Source organism: Meleagris gallopavo, chromosome 2, assembly GCF_000146605.3.
Source record: "Meleagris gallopavo isolate NT-WF06-2002-E0010 breed Aviagen turkey brand Nicholas breeding stock chromosome 2, Turkey_5.1, whole genome shotgun sequence".
Lineage (NCBI taxonomy): Eukaryota > Metazoa > Chordata > Aves > Galliformes > Phasianidae > Meleagris > Meleagris gallopavo.
In genome coordinates, this window is record NC_015012.2 from 25,140,023 (window position 1) to 25,163,011 (window position 22,989).

The 22,989-nt window shown below is 34.9% G+C and overlaps 1 protein-coding gene across 1 annotated transcript in view; it reads right to left on the reverse strand.

Annotated features, from left to right (window-relative positions):
• Positions 1-22,989, reverse strand: part of SRBD1 (S1 RNA binding domain 1) — a 124,076-nt gene that overhangs the window by 35,123 nt on the left and 65,964 nt on the right. The window contains exon 18 of the mRNA XM_010706778.3: positions 16,154-16,236. Coding sequence (XP_010705080.1) covers positions 16,154-16,236 — 83 coding nt within the window. The remainder of the gene's footprint in view (positions 1-16,153; positions 16,237-22,989) is intronic.

Below are 22,989 nucleotides of genomic sequence, written 5' to 3' on the forward strand. Positions count from 1 at the left end.
CAGTACAGTTAATAAGTGGAAAAACCCAAATAATTTCAAGGTTTTACTTCTCACACTCAAGTAAAACAACAGTAAACATAAGTGATGGATACCAGGATGTACAAATTTCTAGGCCTTATTTTTTTTTCCCCAGTTCCTTTATATAAATAGTCATCTGTTTTGAAGTTAAAAATACTTCTCTGCTCAGCTAATGCATATGGGTATTCTTATATCCGTCTTCAGAAGTTTGGAAATAAATGCAGAGGGTAACTGATTTTGCATAATGTCTCTATTCCACTGTCAACATTCTGGCATAATATAAAGACCAACTTGATAAAGACAAGGGGAGAATAATTATGTTATGCACTCTTTTCTCATTTTCAACTGGAAATTAAATTACTCATTGTTCAGAAGATTTGTTAATACCATAAGCTTGCCCTCACCCCCAACACTTCAAAAATTAGAAGTAACAAAACCTGCAGATAGCCAATTTTATCTAAATTCATACAGGCTGTGGGATCTTTATATTCATAAAATCCATTTTCCCTTTCCATCCATCATGTCAAATGAAAATATATTCCAACACTTGAACTGGAAGTGCAACCCGACAAAACCTGATAGCTCAAGAAAGAAAAAGAGAGAATGCCAATTAATGCAATTACTCACAGAAAAGATATGAGGATGAGTACCTATCAGGTCAGGTTCAAAAACATATCAGAAGCACCAGTGTTAAAAAGAAAATGAAAAAAAACCTTGCACTCTCTATGCTGAGTAGCACTATTAAATTCAGATGCAGGGCTCTGTTTAGATTGGACAGGCCCCAACAGTAGAACAAAGTCAGTCTGTCTTAGTACCATAACCAAATTCTACAAGTTAACAGCTTTTCATGAAAAGCTGCCATTTCAAAATGTCAATCAAACCTGAATATAAGTGGGAACTCCTGCAGAAATAACCAGCTGCAGGTTTAAAAAACATTTTTCACTGAAAGTGGAAACACAAAAGATGTTTGAATGAGATCTCTTTTCATTCCTGTAACAGTAGACGGTCATTTTCACAACATCAAGGACAAAAACACAAGACAAAATTGCAAATAATGTCTTGAAAGAACCATTTGCAGGGGTGATGAATGATTCAAGTTACAAATGACAGAATTATTGGCAAATGGAAACTCATTAATATGAAAAAGCTTCTCTTACTAGGCTATAGCTTGACTCCACTTTTTTTTTTTTAATTGCATCTGAATGATTAGGATGTATGTATTTATTTCAATCCATTTAATGTTCACTTTCTCACCTTGAGGCAGCCTGTACCATGAACATCTAACTTGCAACAAAAGCAGCAAACTGTTGTGCGCTTATTAAACAAATATTTTCAGTTAATCAAAACACAAATTCTAACAGAATGAAGTTAAAATTTACGTTCTGTCCACTGAAAGAACAAGTTTTCTCATCCAGTTCTGTACATATGTGTTTTTATTCAATAAACAAGGGGAAAATATTATTTACACTGCATGTACTGTAACGGAACATAAGCTTAGTAATAACACTTTGGATACATTCTCTTTTTTAAAGGACATAGCAGGAACAAAGTTATTTTTCCTATTCTCTGAAAAATACAGTCTCTGAAAATTAATTTGCTACCTAAATGCCAGCTTCATCCATTTTCTCATTTAACAGACTGATGTAATCACTGATGTATTTCACAAATTTCTACATTTGATGATGGGAAAAAGATTCATCTAATAAGGAAGGCCTCTGAATATCTGGTATTCCTGCCCTAAGAAAGGTAAGAACACCCATACTATAAAATCAGCATTCATTACACAGTTCTTAACATAAACATACGTGAATACATTTTAAACATAAAAATAAGTGAATATACGTCATGGTAGATAAGAACACCTCAGTATGTCTCACAGTTTACAGTATTAGTGTAGTGTAGACATTCTGCTTCACATATATTTGCCTCCTTCCCAGTGTGACTATCAGTGGCAATGACTGTTGCACAAATGGTATAATATTAACTCTTCTGAGCAACGCCACTCAGGTTATGCTTCTCAGCAAAAGGAAAACACACTTATAAAGTGACATAAGACTCAGAAATTGTAACAAGATAAATTAGCACAGTTGTATTAAATAATTCAACCTATAGGAATTAAAATTGAATGAGTAACAAAAGTTCAAAACTAACAGATATGAATCTTCAGCAGCATTCACAGAAAACTAAGATGTTGCACGGCATTACATTCAAACAACTCATCACTACAACCTCGATGTATTGAGATATTAGTCACATCAACTTGTCTCACACTATAGTACCATCTTCTATAGCATACCAACATCTTGTGATATCTAAATCCTTAATCTTTGTATTAGATCAAGCTGCATTTCTCTAGCTGTAGGTTGCAGTACAGCACAAAAGTTACCTGAGAAGGCTTTTGTTACACTCAAGCTTTACTTCAGTAGAATCAGAACAGAAGCTTATCAGAAAGGCTTGCAACAAGAAAACAAGAAATATATGGAGAATTTTCATTTGTATCAATTTGCATTGCCAGCATTTGCTTCCAAGTAAGCTGCAGCATATAATGTCTACTCTAGTTTTCAGGGACTAATAATTAGCTGTATGAATAAACAGTCAAAGCAAGATCAACTCAGCCAGATAATGTTGCTACCAAGCCTATTTAAAAATTGAGACAGAAAATAAAGGGAAAGAAGGAAAAAGAAAAATGGTGCCAAGCCTACTGCCTTAGTAAGCAGAGTACTTTTTGAGCATTCTCAAAAGCATAAGGATTTCCTATTTACTTCAGGAAGCAGCTTACAAGTCAAAACGTGCTGGAGGCTTTTTTTTTTTATTTTGTCAGGAGCTGCCAATTGTTAGTTAAGATTACTATTCGTTTTACAGGAGTGTTAAGAATGCAAATGGTTAACAGCAGTATAAACTATATACTTGGTTTAAGTTTGAATGTCTAAAACTATTACACACTGCATTCATCTGCATTCCCTGTTTATGGGAATGAAATATGTAGTCATTTGAAGTCCACAATATGTATACTGTGTTTGTAATAACTGCAGATTTTACAAGCACATTATTCTTTCCATTAGGATTAAAACCTCACCGAATAGCAATTTGTGAAAGAATTCTAGCAGGGCCCTGAGCCCAGAACTCTGACCTCTGATGAGATGCTTGGCAGCAACAAACTCTAGGTCTAAGCAAAACATCTGGTTTGAGTTAGACTTCCTGAAAAAATAGCCCCTGTACTGGGGAAACTGGTATTCACTCAGCTTTGTCTATACACTTTGACTGACTTCAGCACTGCTGCAGGAAAAAAAAGCTTTGCCAGAATGCATGTCAATCACTGTAGACTTCTTGGTGGCCTCCAAATTGCCAGGCACTTACATTAAGATATACTTTTCTTGCTTCTTGGGCTTTTTCCTATTGTACTTCATAGCAGTGTTTGTTTCAGAATTAGTGCCAACACTGAATTATCTAATCCAAAGCTACAGTCAAGCTCAAAACATAAATTTTGCCTAAAATAGTTTCCACAGACTTTTTTTTTTAAACAATAATTATTTTGACTTAATTTTTCTTGCAAATTTAGACAATCACTGTCACCGTGAAATAAAGGGGAATATTCCTGAAAGAAATACAAACTGGAACTGCCAAGAAATTGGTAAGAACAGTAAGATCTTTTGAGTGGCTCCCAAAACATTTTCTGCATTCATTTCATAGACAATAGAAACACAGAAGGGTAAATGTAATAGGTATGCTGAGACTATTGCTGTGTGTGACCACCACAAGCTCCAGCAAGAAAGGATGAGGAAAGGACAGAGCTCACTTCTCCTTTTCCTGAAATGAAAGGTGCACTGTATCACAGAAAAGGTGAAAATGAAGAAATGAACAATACCTTGCAGGCTCAGTAAAAATTGCACTTTGTTAAAATTGATGTCCTGGGTAGTGAACAGCTCAGAGCAGAGAGCAAGATGCAACTTCCATTACACACAAGAAGTACAACGCCAAACAGTGCAACACTCACAGGAGATTTTCTGTTTCTAAATATCATTGTGAAACTTTTGAAACTATTTAAGCTATAATAATGAATTAGCATCGATACCTACTGTTAACTAACAGATACACAATGGCGTTAGTTGTCTTATTTATGAGTAAGAAACTAAAAAAATAATTGAATTTCAAATTAACAGATACTGAATTTAATGGAGAGTTCTGCCAACATCAACTGATGATGCGTAACATGCACGTACACAAGAGATGCGTAATACCACAGTATTCACACACACAAAGGTGAATTCACCTTCACTTGCACTAGTAATAGGGAGTCATTCTATCAGCATAAATCTTTTCTGTACATCCTCTTTTTTTTTTAAATCAAGGTAGGCAATAAAGAATGGTTTGGTGAAAAAAAGAATCTGAAAGAATATTTTCTTCCATCTGCTCTACTTTACACAAATCTGCTGCATTACTGTATATTGTCAATTTACTCATAGTTTATTACTTCCTCTGATTGCTAATGCAATAATATTTTTATGCCTGACTTAGCAGTAACTCCACGCTGAAATTAAATGCCTATTTTTACTTTTCACCCCCCAAATTCCAAATTAAATGCCACAGATATGAACCCCCTGCATTCAAGCAAAATGCAGCCACCAACCACAAAAGTACATTTATAAAATGAGCCTTGCTTGTTTGAACTGCAACACTGCCGTCACTGGAGTTTCACCCGGGAGAAATAAATAAAAATAAACCGAAGTAATAAACACCATGTTTTATGGAGTTGTGCACGCACACAAACAGAATTCCTCCTGGCAAACTTAATAGATCAGACTTAAAAGCTGCCTCTCTCATTCCGGAAGACTCCTAGCCTGGGTTACTCAGAAGCCCTTGGGCAGGCCCAGCAGCTCAAGCAGCCTCATTCTGCCTCTGCACTGCGATGTGGCTGGGCCATGGCTTGTGGCAAAATGGAGCCATGCTTCCAATTCAGTCAGAGTAGAGATTGCCTGGTGCAATAGGAATAATGAATCCCCAGCTAAAGTCTCTAGTAGCAGAAGGTATGCTGGAAAAAACTGCTTTCTAGCCATCTAGTTTGCAGAACATAACGTATTGCTGAGACGTTATGTCCTCTGAGGAGCTCATATATTCAACTACTGATAGTATTCCAGGGGCAATGTTATTCACATTCTGGAGTGAAACTATTTACTTTTTTTTTTTTGAGGAAATAACACACATTTGTCCATAGACTTTCAGATTTTGGAAGACTGAACATAATTTTAGAACCATCATTATCAGCTGGCTGACAGCAATAAAGACAACATTCACTTTAAATAGCCCTGAATTATGTACAGTTGAGTAAATTTGAATTTGTTTTGATTTAAGGTCTTCCAAAGTTGAGGCCAACATACTGAACAAAAATATTAAACTATCTATAACCCTATGTCAACATATGATGCTACTGGGAATGGTAAGTGAATTAATTTTCCAAGGAAAATTAATTACTTATGACTTACAGTTGTAAAAGCAAACAACGTAACTCTGGATTAGGACACATTTAATTTCTGTTTAGAGTAGTGATTAAATTAATTTCATATAATTCATGGTATGTAATGGAAAGCAGAACAAAGATGAAATCTTAGACAATGACTGACATAGAAAAAAGTGTATATTTATGTTCGTGATCCAAAAATAAAGGTCACAGATATTAATCACTGTCTAGAAAAACATAAGTTTAGTTTCTGAAGTGATGACTTTTTTTTTCCAAAACTGTTTGTTAAAAAAGTGTTATTAGCAAGATAAAAATCTAAAAAGCAACAAATTAAAAAAAAAAGCAACTTGCATTTTACATCTCAGTAAAAAGTACAATTTTCAGTGATAACAGCTGAATGATAATAACTGTCACAGGATTATTTTGAGGAACAGCAAAACTAAATTATTTTACACTAATTTGAATTCATATTAATTTAAAGGCAAAATGGAATAATTTGGTCACAGATCCAATATGCAAACAAATACATGCATTAGTACCACATTACAACTTCAACTTTAATGTAGGATTTTTATCGGTTACTGAATTTTTCTAATAAGCGGTTAATTTGAAAAATAAATCAGTAGCTAAATGAAACTAGAAAAGGAGTTCTTGCAGCATTCCATAATTTCATTTTTGTTCAAAGAAAAATTTTTTCATGTATTTCAGTATGAAACATATCAGTTCTTAGTTTACATATTTATCACAGAAACCATGGATATTAACCAACAGTTTACAAATTTAAATTCATCAAAATTCCAAAGGTCATCTTTGGTGTCCTTCTGAAAGCAAATATTAATTTATTGCTGATTTCGGTTTTTTTTTGTTTGTTTGTTTTCTTATATCAAGTCAACAGCTGCTGTGCCATGAACTAAATTAGAATCACTCAAAGTATGATAATATTATTATTTTTCCATGCATCAAGTGAATATACTGTTAATTCATAAAACCAAAACAACAGATGCAATGCAACCATTCGCAGCAAACAGTTACTATGGAATTCCACTAACGAAGAAGAGCTACATTCAAAAAGTTTAAGTCTACCACACACACACATTCAAAGCAAGCGATTCACATCGACTGCCACTTTTACTTGCCTTTCAATAACAGGGAGATGCTTGCACTACAGTCATATTTTAATAAATTTTATAATATTTAAATTAAAATCTGACTAGAATTTATAAAGGATGAAATTACTTCACACAAAAGATTAATGTTTGGAGTCAAAATGCAAGTTCTATGAATATGACAAATATTACATCAGGGGCATAGATAACATCAGTAGTAATCTCCAGTGCACTAGCTATTATTTTACTACAGTATTTTCAAGAATGTTTCAGAAATTGTAAAGATATTATGAAAATTTAAATCAAACCTAGATGAAAAGAGCTGCAAAATTATTCTTTGATAAAATTGTATATTTTTTACCCAAGGTAACTAAGCAGTTTAAATGTAAACAGAAAACTCAGTATCACCTCTCACATTTAGAAAACCAATCAGTCAATACACTTTTGAAAAAAGATAGGCTTTATTGCTCTATTTTATTTCAGCTGTTAGATAATTGTTTCCAAACTGATGCACAGATGAGCCACGGTGAGACAGTTTGCTGAATCCCAGTCTTGCAGCTCACATTTTGCTCCTTTTTCCACTTGGCTTCTGCATCATAATGTAGTCTTGCAGGAGTTTAAATCTACCCTGTTGGCTCATAACTGATCTAGCCTGTATTTGAACTAGCTCTGCCCAAGTACACTTACGGAAAGGCAATTGCATCTGAAATATTAAACAGCCTAGCACAGAGGGTACACTATACCTGAGGAATTTTGCACAGGAGCTCATATCTGCTTCCTTCAAATAAGTAAACAACTTTCTCACCTATTTTACAGGAAACTATAGGATGTATAATTTTAATACAGTCAAGAGTGCAAATCATGTGAGAAAGTTTTCACCAGGTCTGTTTTCATTTGGTGACAAAAAACTTCCTAATAAGCTTCTGCTACCAGAATCAGTAATTAAGCAATCAGAAACAAACTGACAAGTGAGAACAAACCTGTCAAACAGCTGTTTCCTATCAGCGGGCTTAGGTTATTCCCCCTCCATATAACACGTTTTCCAAAACTTTCCTACTTTTGTTAAAATCTCAAAAGCTATGAAAAATACACGTATGCAGTCACACTATTAAATAGCAGCAATGCAATGGGGGTATTATTAAAGTCTAAAATTTACCTGCTTACAAGGACACATCTCTGACAGTTTTCACATGCTTTCTAGTACGCATCTTTGTGACAGCAGTGAAAAATAGATGCAATCCATTGGCAGCTTCATGAGTGACATGTGCAGATGCAGTGATACTGCTTTGCTCTCGCACTTTTTGTAAATACACAAGCATAATTTTACTTCATTTCCTTAAAGGGACAGTATCACACCTCACTGAGCTGGAATGTTTCCTAGGGGATGCCAGGATTTATAAAACCATTAATAACAAATGCCATTTTTTTTTCTATATATTTTTTCTTCATTATAACCAGATACAAGACTATCTAAAGATTACTGTATTATTGCTGTGCTATTTGCCAGGCAGAGAATAGGTAGCCTCAAGCAATGAGACTGCCAAGTTATCAGAAGTATAAACCATACCCAGCCATCAGTAAAAAAGTCTCTGAAGATTGGTTTAAATTATGCAAATCTGCCAGGTGTTAACTTTTTTTTTTTTAAGAGAGGAACCAACTTCACTGAGATGAAGAAACCATTATAGACTGCCTGCCTCTTTTTTGAGAAAGCTGTCTTCAGAGATTTTCTTCCCATAGGTGTTAGATGGCTTAGTTCACAGAAATTTACTCTTCAAAATGAAAAGCACATTATTCGCCCTCAAAGTGGTGTTGGCAAGAACATGTATGATTTTTGCTTAGTTTCCTAACAGAACTAATACTTTACCACTACCACGCTATAATTAAGAGATTTTGCAGCCAGCAAATTGATGGTCTGCAAAACTTAGCTGAAGGTTGGATAACTAATCCTAGCAAAAAGATTCCGTAATTTCCTGTGCATTAGAATTCCTGAACTGAGCACAGACGTGTGTACCCATCCATTTACTTTGCACACCTCTTCCCTATTGACATTCCTTTGCCTGGCTTTAATGAGATTTTATGAGGAAAACCACCACAAAGTTTTTTTGTACACTTCAAGAATTGGAAGAGTACCCCCCGCTCTTTCCTCAAATTTCAGAGCAACTCTTTAGAAAAAAAATAAAAAATTGTGAGGATAGCCCTCTTTACAGGAGCCTACGGGTTCAGGAGAGAGATTAAATTTTCCTTTATTGAAAAGTTGAGCTAAGAGCATTCTTGTGCAATACTATCCCACTTGCCCATCTTTAAAGTCACAATGAATTTGTTCAGAGATGAGGCCTAATAGAGGAATTAACTGGGCAAATCTGTGTTCTTTTTAGATAATGGCAACATGTCCTCTAGTCTACACCGTTTATCAGAATTAGCCACTTTCTCCCACGATACCCTACAGTGCAGACAGAATCCAATCTACAACAAATTTCACATTTATTTTTTTTCATCTTGAAGTACATTTTGAGTTAACCAGTTGACACAAGATGCCCAAAAGGTGTGATAACAATAACATCACAATAATGAGATTGCCAATAATAAGTAATATACCTAGAACTAAACACTGGCATACATAGACAACAACTGTTTAAGCAAAGTTCTCTTTATGCAGACATTTCAGTTAAAGTACAAAAAATCATAAGCAAATTCACAAAACTGAATATATCATAGCAGATCCAGTTTTGTGCCTAACTGCATGCCTAAATTCAGTGCAGTAATAGAGAAAGAATGCTGAAGCATTTTGTAGACAGGCTGTTCAACTTACTGTTGAAACCCAAAATCTATAGTTCCAACCAGCAAATAACATTCCTGCTGAACTGAGTTTTCCACAGGAGCTACATGAATCACAGAATATAAAAAGCACTGTTCACCTAATAAATAAGATATCCTGTTTTTTTAAACACAAAAAATTAAGTTGCAAACCAACACAAATTTGTTTTGATAAGCTTAATAAGGCAAGCTCAATTTTAAGGTTGTTTTGACAATCACACCTCAGAGATTAAGAAGTCCACTCTCTTGCACATCATAAATCATCATATTCTCACATCGCTCATAAGTGATTCTCCTATGCGATCCAAGTAATACACCTAACAATTCATATACCCTATGGGTCAATTAATCAAAAAAATAAGAAAGGGAAATAAAGTTCTTAAATACTGAAATGAAATATGTACATATCTGATTGAAGGAACAGCCATCTTCAGTAGTTTGGTCCACATTATTTAAAATGCAGACTGCTCCACAAGTAATGCCTCCTATTAATTTCCATGGAAACTACAACAGATACAAAGAGCACAATAACACTATTTGACAGAGCACATTCCCAGCTACAAAACACTGCTTTCAACACAGTCATCACCATTAGCTGTGCATCTGCATCAGTAATGAACAAGAGCCTACATGCTGCAATTACAAAAATCTGCACTGCTGAAATTCACCACCTACCCCTTCACTATGCTCATATCCACTGTCTGGTCTCCACAAACGTTCTGCAAGTCTCAATGAATGTCTGAATAGAGGAAACTCAATGACACACCTTTGCTTCATACGCACTTCTACATTAGACGCCATTTTGTCAAGATTGTTCCTCTCTGTCGCACAGCAACTAAATGTAACAAAATATTGTTGGGAAGGTTCAACCTCTACCGTCACACCACCAACATCCGCCTCTGACATCGTGGGCCAACATAATCATATAGAAGGTGTTATTTTCAGAACAGCCTTCATGAAAGCATAATACGTACAGAATTGATAACCAAAATCAGATATCAGTAAGTATGCCTCCTGCTTTTCATCATCAAAATCCTGCATAATTTTAACAAAAAATGATGGCGAAGTTTTTCTTAAACTGTACATCAATTTTTTCTTGTGATGGCCAGCATTAAGACAATGAACTTATCAGATACTTCACAGCTTTCTTTTTGCTAGCAGTTTCTTATTGAAATATGGAATTTTCAAGTTTGTACTCTTAGAGACACAGTACAATGTTTAATTTACCCAAAATATTGAGTTCAATAGTAGAGAAACTCATCTAATGATAAAGTTTGTTTAAGCCTCAAAATAACTTAAATAAAGCTAACAAGTTATCTTTGCTAGAGTTTTGTAAGAATAGGCTGACAAATGTCCCTTGCATTGCAGACAAGTCAGAATTTCTGGCAGAAAAGACAGCCAATGGAAATAATGCGTAGAGTTGTTCATCCCACAGTTGTATCAGGCTGACCAAAGTATACTTGATCTTACTCCTGGATTTAGAGATACTCTTTAAGTTTCTTTGATTTCTGCACTTTTAATGTTCTGCTATCGTTTGCCTCTCAGGTATCTCCAAAATTATTAAACCTTAAACATTAATTATACTTAACAAATACATTGCCTCAAGTAAATATTTTTCACAATGAGCATGCAGAACAGTAATAAAATTTGAAATGATGTCACTGTCAAAAATTACGTTAACGCTTCAATTTTTTAATATCTAATCTGTCACCACAGACAACAATTGCAGGTTTAAAAAGACTTGACAGATGCAATGCCATGGACTTATTTGGAGGGAAGAAAATTAAAGAATGGAACAAAATGAAAAGGCTGCCTCAGTTTAAGCTGCAAGACAGGCCAGTAATGTTCTTGCAGCACTGCCTGCCAGTTTTGTGTCATGTGGGAGCTGGCAAAGAAAGATGCAGAGACAGCCTGCAAAAAAGGTGCATCCTAAATTACTAAGGGTCCCACTGCAACAAGAGAACAATGAGAGAGAAAGTGCTCTACAGTCTACAGAAAGGAACAAAATCTCTTCCTTCCAACAGAATCTGAGATATTACTTCAGTTGGATGCCTCCCTGTTAACTAATGGGCTGTGTTTACACCTACCACACCCATAATAAAGATGCAACCAAGCCTATTAAATAAAATGCATATCTGATTAAAAGTATTTCTTAAATCACGTTGCCATTTAATGCAACGCGTCCATCCTCTGGGGTAAAAAAAAACAACAAACAAGCGAAACAATAAAACGACTATCAAATTTCACCTGAAATAATAAAATGTCACACAGGTAATCAAATACAAAAACTGATACAGTTCAATAACAAGCAGAATTTCAAGAAGGAAAAAGATGAGAGGGACAGAAAAGGCATTTTCAAAGTTTTAACTTGTATTATTATTTATTCAAATTATGCTTTATGAAATTCTCTTCAGAAATGTTGAGCCAATTCTTGCTTTAGTTTCTTTACTTTTTTTTTTCTTCCTTCCTGAGAGCCACTGCTTAAGATTTATCAGTCATAAATTCTATTTCTTCGACAACAAATGTTCCAGCTACATCTGGACTCAATGCACTTTGCAGGTTACAAAGCTGCATATATTATATCTTACATTCTTTTGGAATGTTAATTCTCCAAATGCATTAAATAATAATTATGCTACCACAGTCAAAAATATATCATGATGAGGGTTTTGCACTATAAAGACCAACTATAACTCTGCAATTCAAAATCAGAGATATAACGCATTTGTTAATAATTATAGCTTGTCAAACACTTCTATCCACTGCCACGACTGTTTTCCCTGTTGAGGTTACTGTTTTTCTAGCATCCAAGAATTTTGCACATCAAATCAAAAGCAAAGGACAAGCCAAACTTAACCTCATCTCTCAGCATTCTTTTTCCCTTCTCTCTATTTTAGTACTCATTCTTATTTTGAGTTTTAAAAGCTTTACTAATTTAATTCCCCTTTTACCTGGGGTTATTTTGTTTTTAATAGAGAACAGTGAACACAGTGCTTATCCCAGTGCTGGTTTATTCTCCTATCAAAATTTAAGTTAGTTTTCTATTTGAGAGGAAGCATTTTGGTGCTGTAGTTTGTTTTTGTTTTGTTTCCCTCTAGGATTCTTCTACTTTTTAACCCATTTTCTTTCCTCTAGAATTGAATTCCCTAATCACAGCCTTCGTGATGCAGCTTTGTTCTCAGCTCTTATCTACACCATCCAAGCACATAACAATTGCTGCGGTGATTCATCAGCCAAAATTCAGCTCGCAGTACAATATAGTACTTGAGCCATTAACTGCTTCACTCATAGGAATTAAGCTTTGAACTGAGATTGGGAGGCAATGAGGCAAACATATACTGCATCAGGCAGGGCCTGGGCATCATCCTTGTGCTTGACTACAGAAGAAATCATACTAATATGGCCCGAAGGTGATAAATTAATTTTGGCTAGGTTCCTGTTTAAGGGGAAAGAATGATTTTCCTAATGAGATAAAGATGAAAGAAGACAAGGACCTCTGGGCAACTGGAATTTTGGACTGAGAGAAACCGTAATAAATCAGGTGATTCTCTTTGCTGAAAAAAGTACCTGCTAAGAGATCAGGGGTCTGTTTATTTTTTTCTGACAAACCAAGCTTTTGCAGCAGTTTCAAACTCAGATTCATAACTTGAAAGGAGAATAAAATCAGCTGGTCACGTATTCAATTCTTTTTGGACATCTAAAGGAAGAAAACGCAAATCACAGCTAACCAGGCTCAATTTTCAGAGATCTGCTGCTACCTGGAAACTCAGATTGAATATTCGTACCCAAACAGGAAAATTTGCTTGGAAAGCTTCTGCTAGCAACAGAAGAAAACATCCATGAACACACATGCTCATGAAGAGGCACTAACAATACCAAGAGAACAGGAGGGATCCAAAATGCCATGGAAGCAGTGACTACAAAAGGCTCGGCTCCTTCACACAATGCTTACACATTATGTGTGACCACACACAACTATCCTGTGTCACAGTTTGTGAATATCTCACTAGAAAAGCTGCAGCCTATGTCAGCTCTTATTTTAATTCAGAGAACAAACTCCCAGAAAAGATGGCAAAATTCATGTCACTTGGCTACTATCTTTCATACAGTAGAGTAATTTGGGGCCTCTGTGTTAAGCTGATAGAAAGGTCATATCCACTTGGTGGAAGTACTAAAAAAAAATGACAAGACCACTATTTTAGGGAACCAACATTTTGGTTCACATACAGTAAGTGTGCAACCATCTCTCATGAAATCACGTTTCTGATTGTGCTACAAGGCTTTCACAGCAGTCAACCTCAGTTGCCTCTGTCTGAGGAGTAACAAGCTGACTAAGCACAGGACTAAGCACTGTCTGTCCTTCAGGACAAGAAGGTCCAAATCTAAATTTGTCCAATTTCGATATATCAACTTCACAATCTTTAAGAAAAGAGATGTCATATGCAAATGCTAGGTTTACAGTTACAGTGGGCTGATAAAGTAACTCTAGTTATATTTTTGATCTAGACTGCACTTCTCATATTTCATCACAGAAATTAAAAAATTATAGGTAGCAATTAGGTTATAAATTAAAGTACAATAAAATCTCTTGTATAATACCAAATTCTGTACCTAATGTACTCTTTATCTGGAGGAGTCAGCTGTTAATCTGGGATTGTCCATAGGATAAAATCACCTTTTTCGTGCCTGGATTCTGAGATGTAAACAACTGTTCTCTTGAAGGAGAGCAAGTCATAATAGTTCAGTTCCTCTTATCCTCACACCTTTTTGCTTGTTTGTTTTCTGTCTTTGAGCAAATATGTTACGACTTCTGGGGTGACTCTTAAAAATCTTGATGAGGTTATGCCTTTCTCAGGGGACTTATCAAAACCATGACGAGACTTAAAAGTGCAGTCAGGTGGAGAAAAACAACTTTAGGGATTTTACCTTTACCAGGCTTTTATATTTATTCAAAACTGTTCATATAACCATTTTGGACATGAAAAAATAATATAGTTGGATGTTAATTTGTAAAACATCACCAGTGCATCAAGAATCTTCCAGAAAGAGCCAGAAAAATGGTACTTATCAGTACCATTACAGTCTCAAGTAAACCAGCCTCAAGTAAATCACTCAGGCTTCGGCAGTGAAGAGCCATTACAATATGGTTATTACAATAATGCTCCCCAAAACATACAATTATCATCAACTCTGTGCCTTTTTTTTTTCCAGTGTATGCTTGTGCAAATTGCACATGGGTCACAGTAGACAGCATACATCTAAATCAATGCCTCCTAGCCAAATAATGAAAATTAGGAGCACTGAGGATTCTACAGTATATAATTCAAAGAGAACAGTAATTAATTTTTGAATTGATTAAAAAAAAAGTTAAAAAATAATCAATTTCTACTCAAAGAGCTTATATTAGGACATCACATTTCAAATTGTTTGTTTTAAAAGAACACTATACTTTCTTCTACCTTAAAACCAAGACCAAGGACAATCTGTACGACTTGTTAATACTGCTACTTTAAAAATTAAAGCAACCTATCTCCACAAGTAAAAACAAGTATGCTTCAGACTGAATCTTCTCTTTTTGCCAGAAGACCTCCCCAGTTTTGGCTGCCACCATTAAAACCTACTTTTACTGAACTCTGGATACCTAAGTTGAAGAACACTTCAGTACTTCAAGCTTAATATCTAACCTTGCTCATAAGCTACAGTATATTTCATAGTGAAAGACTATGACATAAGCTAATTTTACTGCTAAGTTCCACAGTTAGCAAGGAACATGAGTACATAAAACGTAGTCTCTGGCAATATAACTACAGCTTGCAAAAACAGCACTGAGTACCACTTTAACCAACCAAAATGTCATCCTCAGTTCCCTCTAAAAAACCCAAGTAATACAATAATCCATGATACACATCTCTTCAAAACCTGTCACATGACTTTTAGCAGTGACAGTGAATGATTCTAGTCTCCTAACTGAAGCCCATCCCATTAACACTCACACACCAATCCAAAAAGAGTTAGAGTACTTTCCTTTTTGACTTCCATTTCAGTCTTTCAAATTTACTTACATTCTATACTCTCAAAAATAGAGAAAAGCACATGCTAAAGTTTCTATTTTTTTTTTTTAAACTTCTCTATTTGTTTGGAATAAAGTATGTGAATAAATGTTTCCCTGCATTGATGCTAATATACTAGAAAATGACAATGTACTATGTATCACTTCTGAATGACATTCCCTTTGTAAATATACTCTGAAGATAGATGATATTTCCAAGAAATAATCTACAGAGATGTAGGAAAATAAATGAGTTACCAAACATTTTGCAGATCAACTTTAATAAATGCAAAACTTCAAAACAAAAGTTTTTATTATAAACTTCAGAGAAAGGTATCAAATAGCACAAATTAATGGCTTCTGAATGAAGGATCAATATCCTATTGTATTTTACACAAAGAGCTAAAACCCCATTGCTGTAACAATGGGGGAAAAAGAAGGTTCTACATATCAAATTACCTGTCTGATTTGATGTTTTTAATAGACTATAAATCTGGCTACAGCAGTTTCTGAGTCTCAATCACAATCGTTAAAACTAGAGATTAGAGAAGAGGTATTCGCTGACTTCTTCAAAAGCATTTTATTACCACTTCACGAATTCTACAAATATCCCTTAAAGGAGACATAACTAGTTGGCACTTGATTATAAAAAAGCATTTTGGTTTTGCTTTCTATCATGATGGATTACTTAAATGATATGTATTATCTTACCTGATACATTCCAACTCCTATGTGTTTGGGCTCAATTTTCACTAGCTCAGCTAGTGGGTCTTGTACGCGTCTAGCTATGGAAACTGAAAAACAGAATTAGAAAACAACAATTGTTTAAACAGAAAATCACAAGCATACAACAGTTTTTGCTATTTTTTCAGTCTTCTATGTACTTAATTACTTTTTTTTTAATCTGGAAATTATCAATAATAAAATAAAATCATTTTCCACTGTTAGATACAGGAGATAAAGAGTGTGTTAATCAAACTTTTTTAATTGAAAAACTCAAAGACCTTAAGAAGATTTCATACTGTAATACAACATCAAAACCAATACTCAGGCCACAAAGTTAAACAGAACCGTGTACAGTAAATTTCTCCCTTGTCTCAATACTAAAACTTATAAACATTTAACAATTTAAGTTACATTCTTTGATGTTAAATCACAGATATGCAGCAACAAATATGCATTAAAAATGAATGGAGTAACTATCCACAATTTCTCAAATATTGTATTTTCTAAGTTAACCTGCACATTTAGAGTTGAAACTTTTTATATAATTCAATCACAAAATTCAATATCCACTTTAGAGCAAGTTCTCAGGTAGTTGACTCCTTTGCTATCTTTTAATCAAATCTGCATACCAAAACACATCAATATACAGATTGTCATTGCTATAACCAGGTGTAGGAAAAAGTAAAGCTATTTCCAACATTTCTGCTATAGAACAGCACAGGGGAAAAATTTCTGCTTTTCTACATCCTAATATTTGAATCAAGCCTGAATTTTTCAAGTCTACATTTAATGATTACTACTTTACTTATTGTAATCTTAGAGAAAATACTTATTTACAAAATGTCAAACTTCAAATTCTCAACCTTTGCCTAACTCTGCTGATACTGAGTTACATTCAGTATTTACAACTGTGCTCCCTCCTACAAACACTGAAAGACGTAAGTTCTACTGTTCAGCATTACATTTATAAGCTTCCCCCCCTCCCAGTGCCCCCCAGTTCATTTTTATATCAAAGAAAACATAAACAAGCAATACTAGAACCTGGAGTTACTCTTAATACTCAAAAGCAAACAAACAAGACGACCCTAAACAATTACAAAAAAAAAAAAGAAAAAAGCAGCAAATGAAGTGCACAAAGCAAACCTAGCCCAGAGATCTAAAAAAGTTTGATAAGCCCAGAGGAAAACTGGGTTTCACTGGAGTGCAGCTTTTCTTAACTAAGTTTTCAAAGGCCAGGTCTTGTTGCCAAAGCTGCCTTTCCCTTCACATGTACTTGTGTAAGAGTGAAATAGGACAGAAGATGACTGCAATGCTTTGAAAACTCTCTCCAGAAGGAACCCCACAGCTGATATAACTTCAAGAGACGATTTCTAAAATTTATTTTACCTCTAAATTCATTTTTAAGAAAATGAACAGTGGGTCACAAGAAGAACAGACAAGAATCTGGAATAAAAATGTATATGCAACTGGTAATTTGGCCAAAAATATCTATGTAATCTCTAAAAAAAAAAATCAAGTGCAGATAATTTTATGTATTTATATACACATATATATGTTAGCATGTAATTAAATGACATACAATTATACACATATTGTTAAGTAAAATATTTCATATACATAAAGCTTTAGACAGCTTTCTATGGCTAGGTATAAAGTAAATATAAGAGAAGATTTACATAGAATTATTTACATTCAACAGGATCTTTTGAGCTCGTTTCATCACACTTCTTGTTTTCACGCAAGGTCGTGTCGGAGTTGGGTTTTGAGTGTCTCCATGGATGGAGGTTCTATAGTCTCTGGGCAACTTTTGCCACTCTCACAGTAAGTAAGTAGGGTTTTTGTGTGTGTGTGTTCAGGTGGAATCTTCTGTTTCTATATGCATGTCTGTGTGTGTGTGTGTGTGTGTGTTTTCAGGTGGAATCTTCTGTTCTATATTCATGTCCTTTTCTCCTGTCAGTGGGCACTATCGAAAGTTTGCCTCGTTCTTCATTCCCTCACACAGGTATTTTCACAAATCAGTGACATCCCTCCAAGACTTCTGTTCTCTAGGATGAAGGGTCACAGCTCTCATCTGTTCCTTGTATGAAAAGTGCCTCAACCCTTTAATCAGTATGGAGGCCCTAATTTAAATGACAGCTACCACTACTGCAGATTGTTAAAGACTTGACAGCATCTTGTAAAAGAACTCGACTAAACTTTGATACTTGAAGCCAAGACAGTATACCTAATGCTTATTAGTTATGCAAGCTCCTCGAACCACAACCACAAAACTTATCATTTGAGTGCAGCATTAGAGATTCCAGTTTTAAGGACTTGCACTGGTAAATGTACAGTTAGCACAAAGTTCACTGCTCGGTCATGCAAGACTTTTTCATACCTTCTATTATCAATTTTAACATGCTGACAATGGCAGTTTGCTAGCTCAGCTCAGAGAGCACTATACTGGTGACATCTGATATATGTGCTTCTCCAAGAGAGGTTCTGCATTCAAAGGCTATCACATATGCCTTCTTGTCAAAAATCAGAAAAGGTCAACCAGTGCAAGTACACTGCTTATAGCTCACACAAGTATAGCTTACTACAGAAATGCTTTCCTGTAAGTACTGCATTAATTACTTTGAAACACTAGAGGTACCTATCACCAGTCCCTCGGCAAACAAAAATGGAGCACAACACCCTTGAAAGCAGTGTGGATCCAGAACATTCAAAAGATGTTTCCGAGCTAAATGCATGCCCCAAACATTTTGTTTACCAAAAAGTTGTCATAAAAATCAATATCCAAAGTAGTTTTTACAGAATTCCTTTTTTTAACTTTATACAAAAAACATTTCAAAAATTGCATTTTAGACAAGCTGAGTGCAAACATCTGTCATTACCCTTATGTCCTTTCATTACATCTTTAAAGACATTTCCAAGCATAAACTTCTCTAAGGAACCTCAAGATAAAAGGAAAATTTAGACCCTACTTTTCGTAAGTTAGGTTGACAGTGTCAATGTATCCCTACGAGGTTTGCAGCAGAGATGTAGGTCTTGACCCAGGCAAGTCCTTCAGCACAGATGCGTGGCAGTATTCCCACCCGAAACAGAGAAACTCTTCACATGCATGAAGTCACAGAGATAGTTAAGTGCTTGCCTGGATGATACAGGAAATAGTTATAATATCGAAGCACGAAGATTAGCAGTCAGTTGTATGGTTTAAGGGATGCAGTTCCTACATGTGCCGGTGAGACGCTGACCTGCAGTTTCCACTGCACTATTTTATTGCAGAACATTTCAAATCCAAAAGGAAAAAAAGCAGTACAGGGAAAACAATAAGAGTACGCTATCTCTAGGAACAAATTCACTTCTACACTGAATTAAGACGAAAATCTGCCGTCCCCTGTAAAGGCAAAGCCACCTTTTCTTACAGCAATAGAATGCTTCAATAGGCGTATCTTTTCAGATGGCAATAAGGCTTCACTCTGTTTCATCCATGATCTAGATTCCTGCAATACAAGCACAGTCTTACTGAAATCACGAGGGCTTTGGAGATATGCAAGGTCTGCTCCCTACAGACCAGACTGCAAAATCATAGGTAGTAAAACCTGATGGTCTTACATCACTAATTTCAAGCATTTTTCATACTGAAATATTACACTAATATTTATTACACTTCAATATTTATTAAAGACATTTTTGTATGTTTAAAGTACATTTCAGGAATGGCTACAAATCATGAATTTTTAGAATAACGACAATGAAATAGGCAGTACATTCTCACTTCCACTGTTAAGGTATGGTTCATTTTTGCTCCAAAAACTCAAAAATTCCATGACTGTATGTAGGGCAAAAATAGAAAACAAGATTTCTCAAAGTAATCAGAGAACCAAACATGAAACATTTGAAATACAATTTGCAAAATATGATAGTCCAACTAAAATGGGGAAAAAAGTTATTCAATATTAAAGGGTATTAACATTGTGGTGACATGGGCTTCTAGTAGAAAACCACAAAAATTGCACACCAGATAGATGCAAAGCTTCTTCAAGCTGTCAATTAAGAACAAAACAGCACTGCAATATTTGGAATGACAGCAACATATTGTGCTGCCATGCAGTAAATTCATATAAAATTTTAAAGCTGGAGGGAACAAGATTGCCTAGGTGGTCCTCTGACTTTAATGCAGATGAACTTCACCTCCAAACTGAAAGAAAAAGAAGGTTGCAGAAAGCACATTTACCAAAATCCTGCAATGTCATTAGGACTTTCTTGGTTGTTTTGGGCGGAAAAAAAAAAAGAAAAAAGAAAAAAAAGGTAATTTAACTGTTTGGTGGTGTCAGTTCACACCATCCTTTGGTTATTTGACAAGACAAAAATAAGTTGTCTTTTTGCCTGTCAGTGATGACAGTGCGGTGGGTGAAAAGTTTTTGCATAAGAGCTACTTGCATAACTCATCACATAAGTCCCAGACTCATCTTTACAGAAAAACCAGGATTATATTAAAATGTTTTGTTTACTGATAGCTAATAAGATGTGCCCTCCTGACCTTGCAAAAATACTTCATTATCTGGATACCCCTATCTAAAAAGGGTAAGTCTCTCATCATCCCAAACTAAAAAAAAAAATAAAATAAAATCTAAAATTAAGACTACTACTGTCCTCACAAACACAATTATGTATTTAAACTTTATTTTTACTAATACTTTCTACAATCAGCAATATCATTTTTCACAGAGATTAAAAAGCAGCATCCACTACTGAAGACTGATAAGACTTATAAATTGAGGTACCTGCTTCCCCTCAGTAGTGGAATTGATGTCAACTAATAATTATGGCCAAAGTTGTACATGTACTCTTACGAAGGTGCAAGAACAGCAAGAAAGCTTGTCATCTACATAACAAAATAGATTATAAACAGTCTTAAGTATTACACCCACTTTTGGGGCAGCATGCCAATTTTTGTGGTCCAGACAGCCACATATTAAAATGTTATCTTCTAGTAGTGCTATATGCAAGAGTCACACCATGAAACAAAAGCTTAATGCCTGTGGATAGGGAAAGAGTGAAAATGAGCCAGGAATTACTATGGGTGGAAAGAAAAAAAAAAAAAGAAAAGTCAAATCTTTTTAGTTACAGTGGAATTCAAATGCTGCTTGCTACTACAAGCAGCAAAATATTTTTGGACGCCAAGTTGTATGATGGCATCTCTTTAACCACCCATATATATGGGTTGAAAAAAAGAATGTGTCCCCACCAGTAGCTGTGATGATTTTTCTACCTCAAGAGTGGGAATGCTCATCTATGTTTTGAAACAATGAAGATATGAAAGTAGTGGGTCATGTTACATTATCATTATTTTTAATAAATAGATAGCAGACACAACTTACAACTTCAATTTTGTCATAAATGACATTTTTTTGTGTTATTATTATAATTCCTGTATTTTGTTTTGATTGAGACATGCAACTACAAGTGCTTCAAACTAAACAAATCCCCTTCCCACTTAACTGAACCTTCACTCCTTACAAGTCTGGGTGAAACAGAAAATGTCAATTAAATAAAAATAATGTACTAATGTAATCAAAGACTACCTCATAAATGCACATGTAATTACTGCCAATATATCATATGAGGGTAGATATGGAAACATTACAACTTATTTAAATCCTTTTATAAAGCTTATTATTGTGTTCAAGATCAATTACTCTCCATAAGTATCTGCAATAATGTTTACTCAGTGATCGATCGTTCAGGTTTCCTGAGTCCTGGAAGCTTTCTATCCTGTTGACCTGAATTTCACCCTCCTTGCAAGGATACAGTGAAATGTACAGTAGTCTTTTCATTAAGCATTCTTTCTCAGTAGGTCAGGATTTGTGACACAGTTTTGAATCCTCATATATCTTCTTGGTGGGTTTAAAGTATGCAATTTATTTTAAGCAACTGCTCAACAGCTGCATTTCATCCAAAATTCTTCTGTGGCAAGTGAGCAGGTTTTTGTTTTAAAAAGGTTACATTTTAGTTTACTTTTAACTCCATAAAACTGATAATCTGTTATTTGCTTAAGATTAATGAAATAATGAATGACAATGTTCTATTTACTTACTACAAAAATCTTTAAAAGAGACTGCTCGAATACAAAAGCAAGGAAGAAATAAGAGAATTAGGAGAAAATCCTCAGTAAGCGAGTGTCACAATGCAGATTTTAAGTCACTATTTCCTTCTTAAAAACACCCCCAAAAACCACCTTTCTTTAGTATTAACACTTTTTATATCTCAGTTTATATCACAGGATAATTGTTTTGCTTTGTTTTGTATGTTTTCTCCGAATTCAATCTTAGGTGGGAGATATATAACTATTTAACTGGAGCATGATGTGATTGTTCTGCCCTAGAAATCAGTCTTGCAGGATGGTTTAAATTCAAAAAACTATTTCCCATCTGCTCAGCTTAAGAGGTAAAAACTGTCAGTACACTTTTCACATTCAGATCACTGGTCCTGATTTTAACTGCATCACCATGGCTTTGATTATTATGACTACAAAATGTGAAAATTAGCTGAAGTTTCGTACCTTACAAGAGATATTCATTTATGCCAGCAACAAAAATAAACATTTCTGAAGTAACCAAAGTGTCCTTTTCTATGCCTATAGTTAAAAAAGAAAACAGCAGCAGTTTTCGTGAATTGTACTGCTGCACTAAAAGCAAAACAAAAATCTTCTCCAATTAAAGTGCAGCCTTGTATTTTCACTCCCCTGGCTCAATGCTTCAAGGGGGCAACAAGGCCTTTTATGGAAAATACATATGCATATGCATAGAGTTACATGCACAAAGAGGGAAATAAAT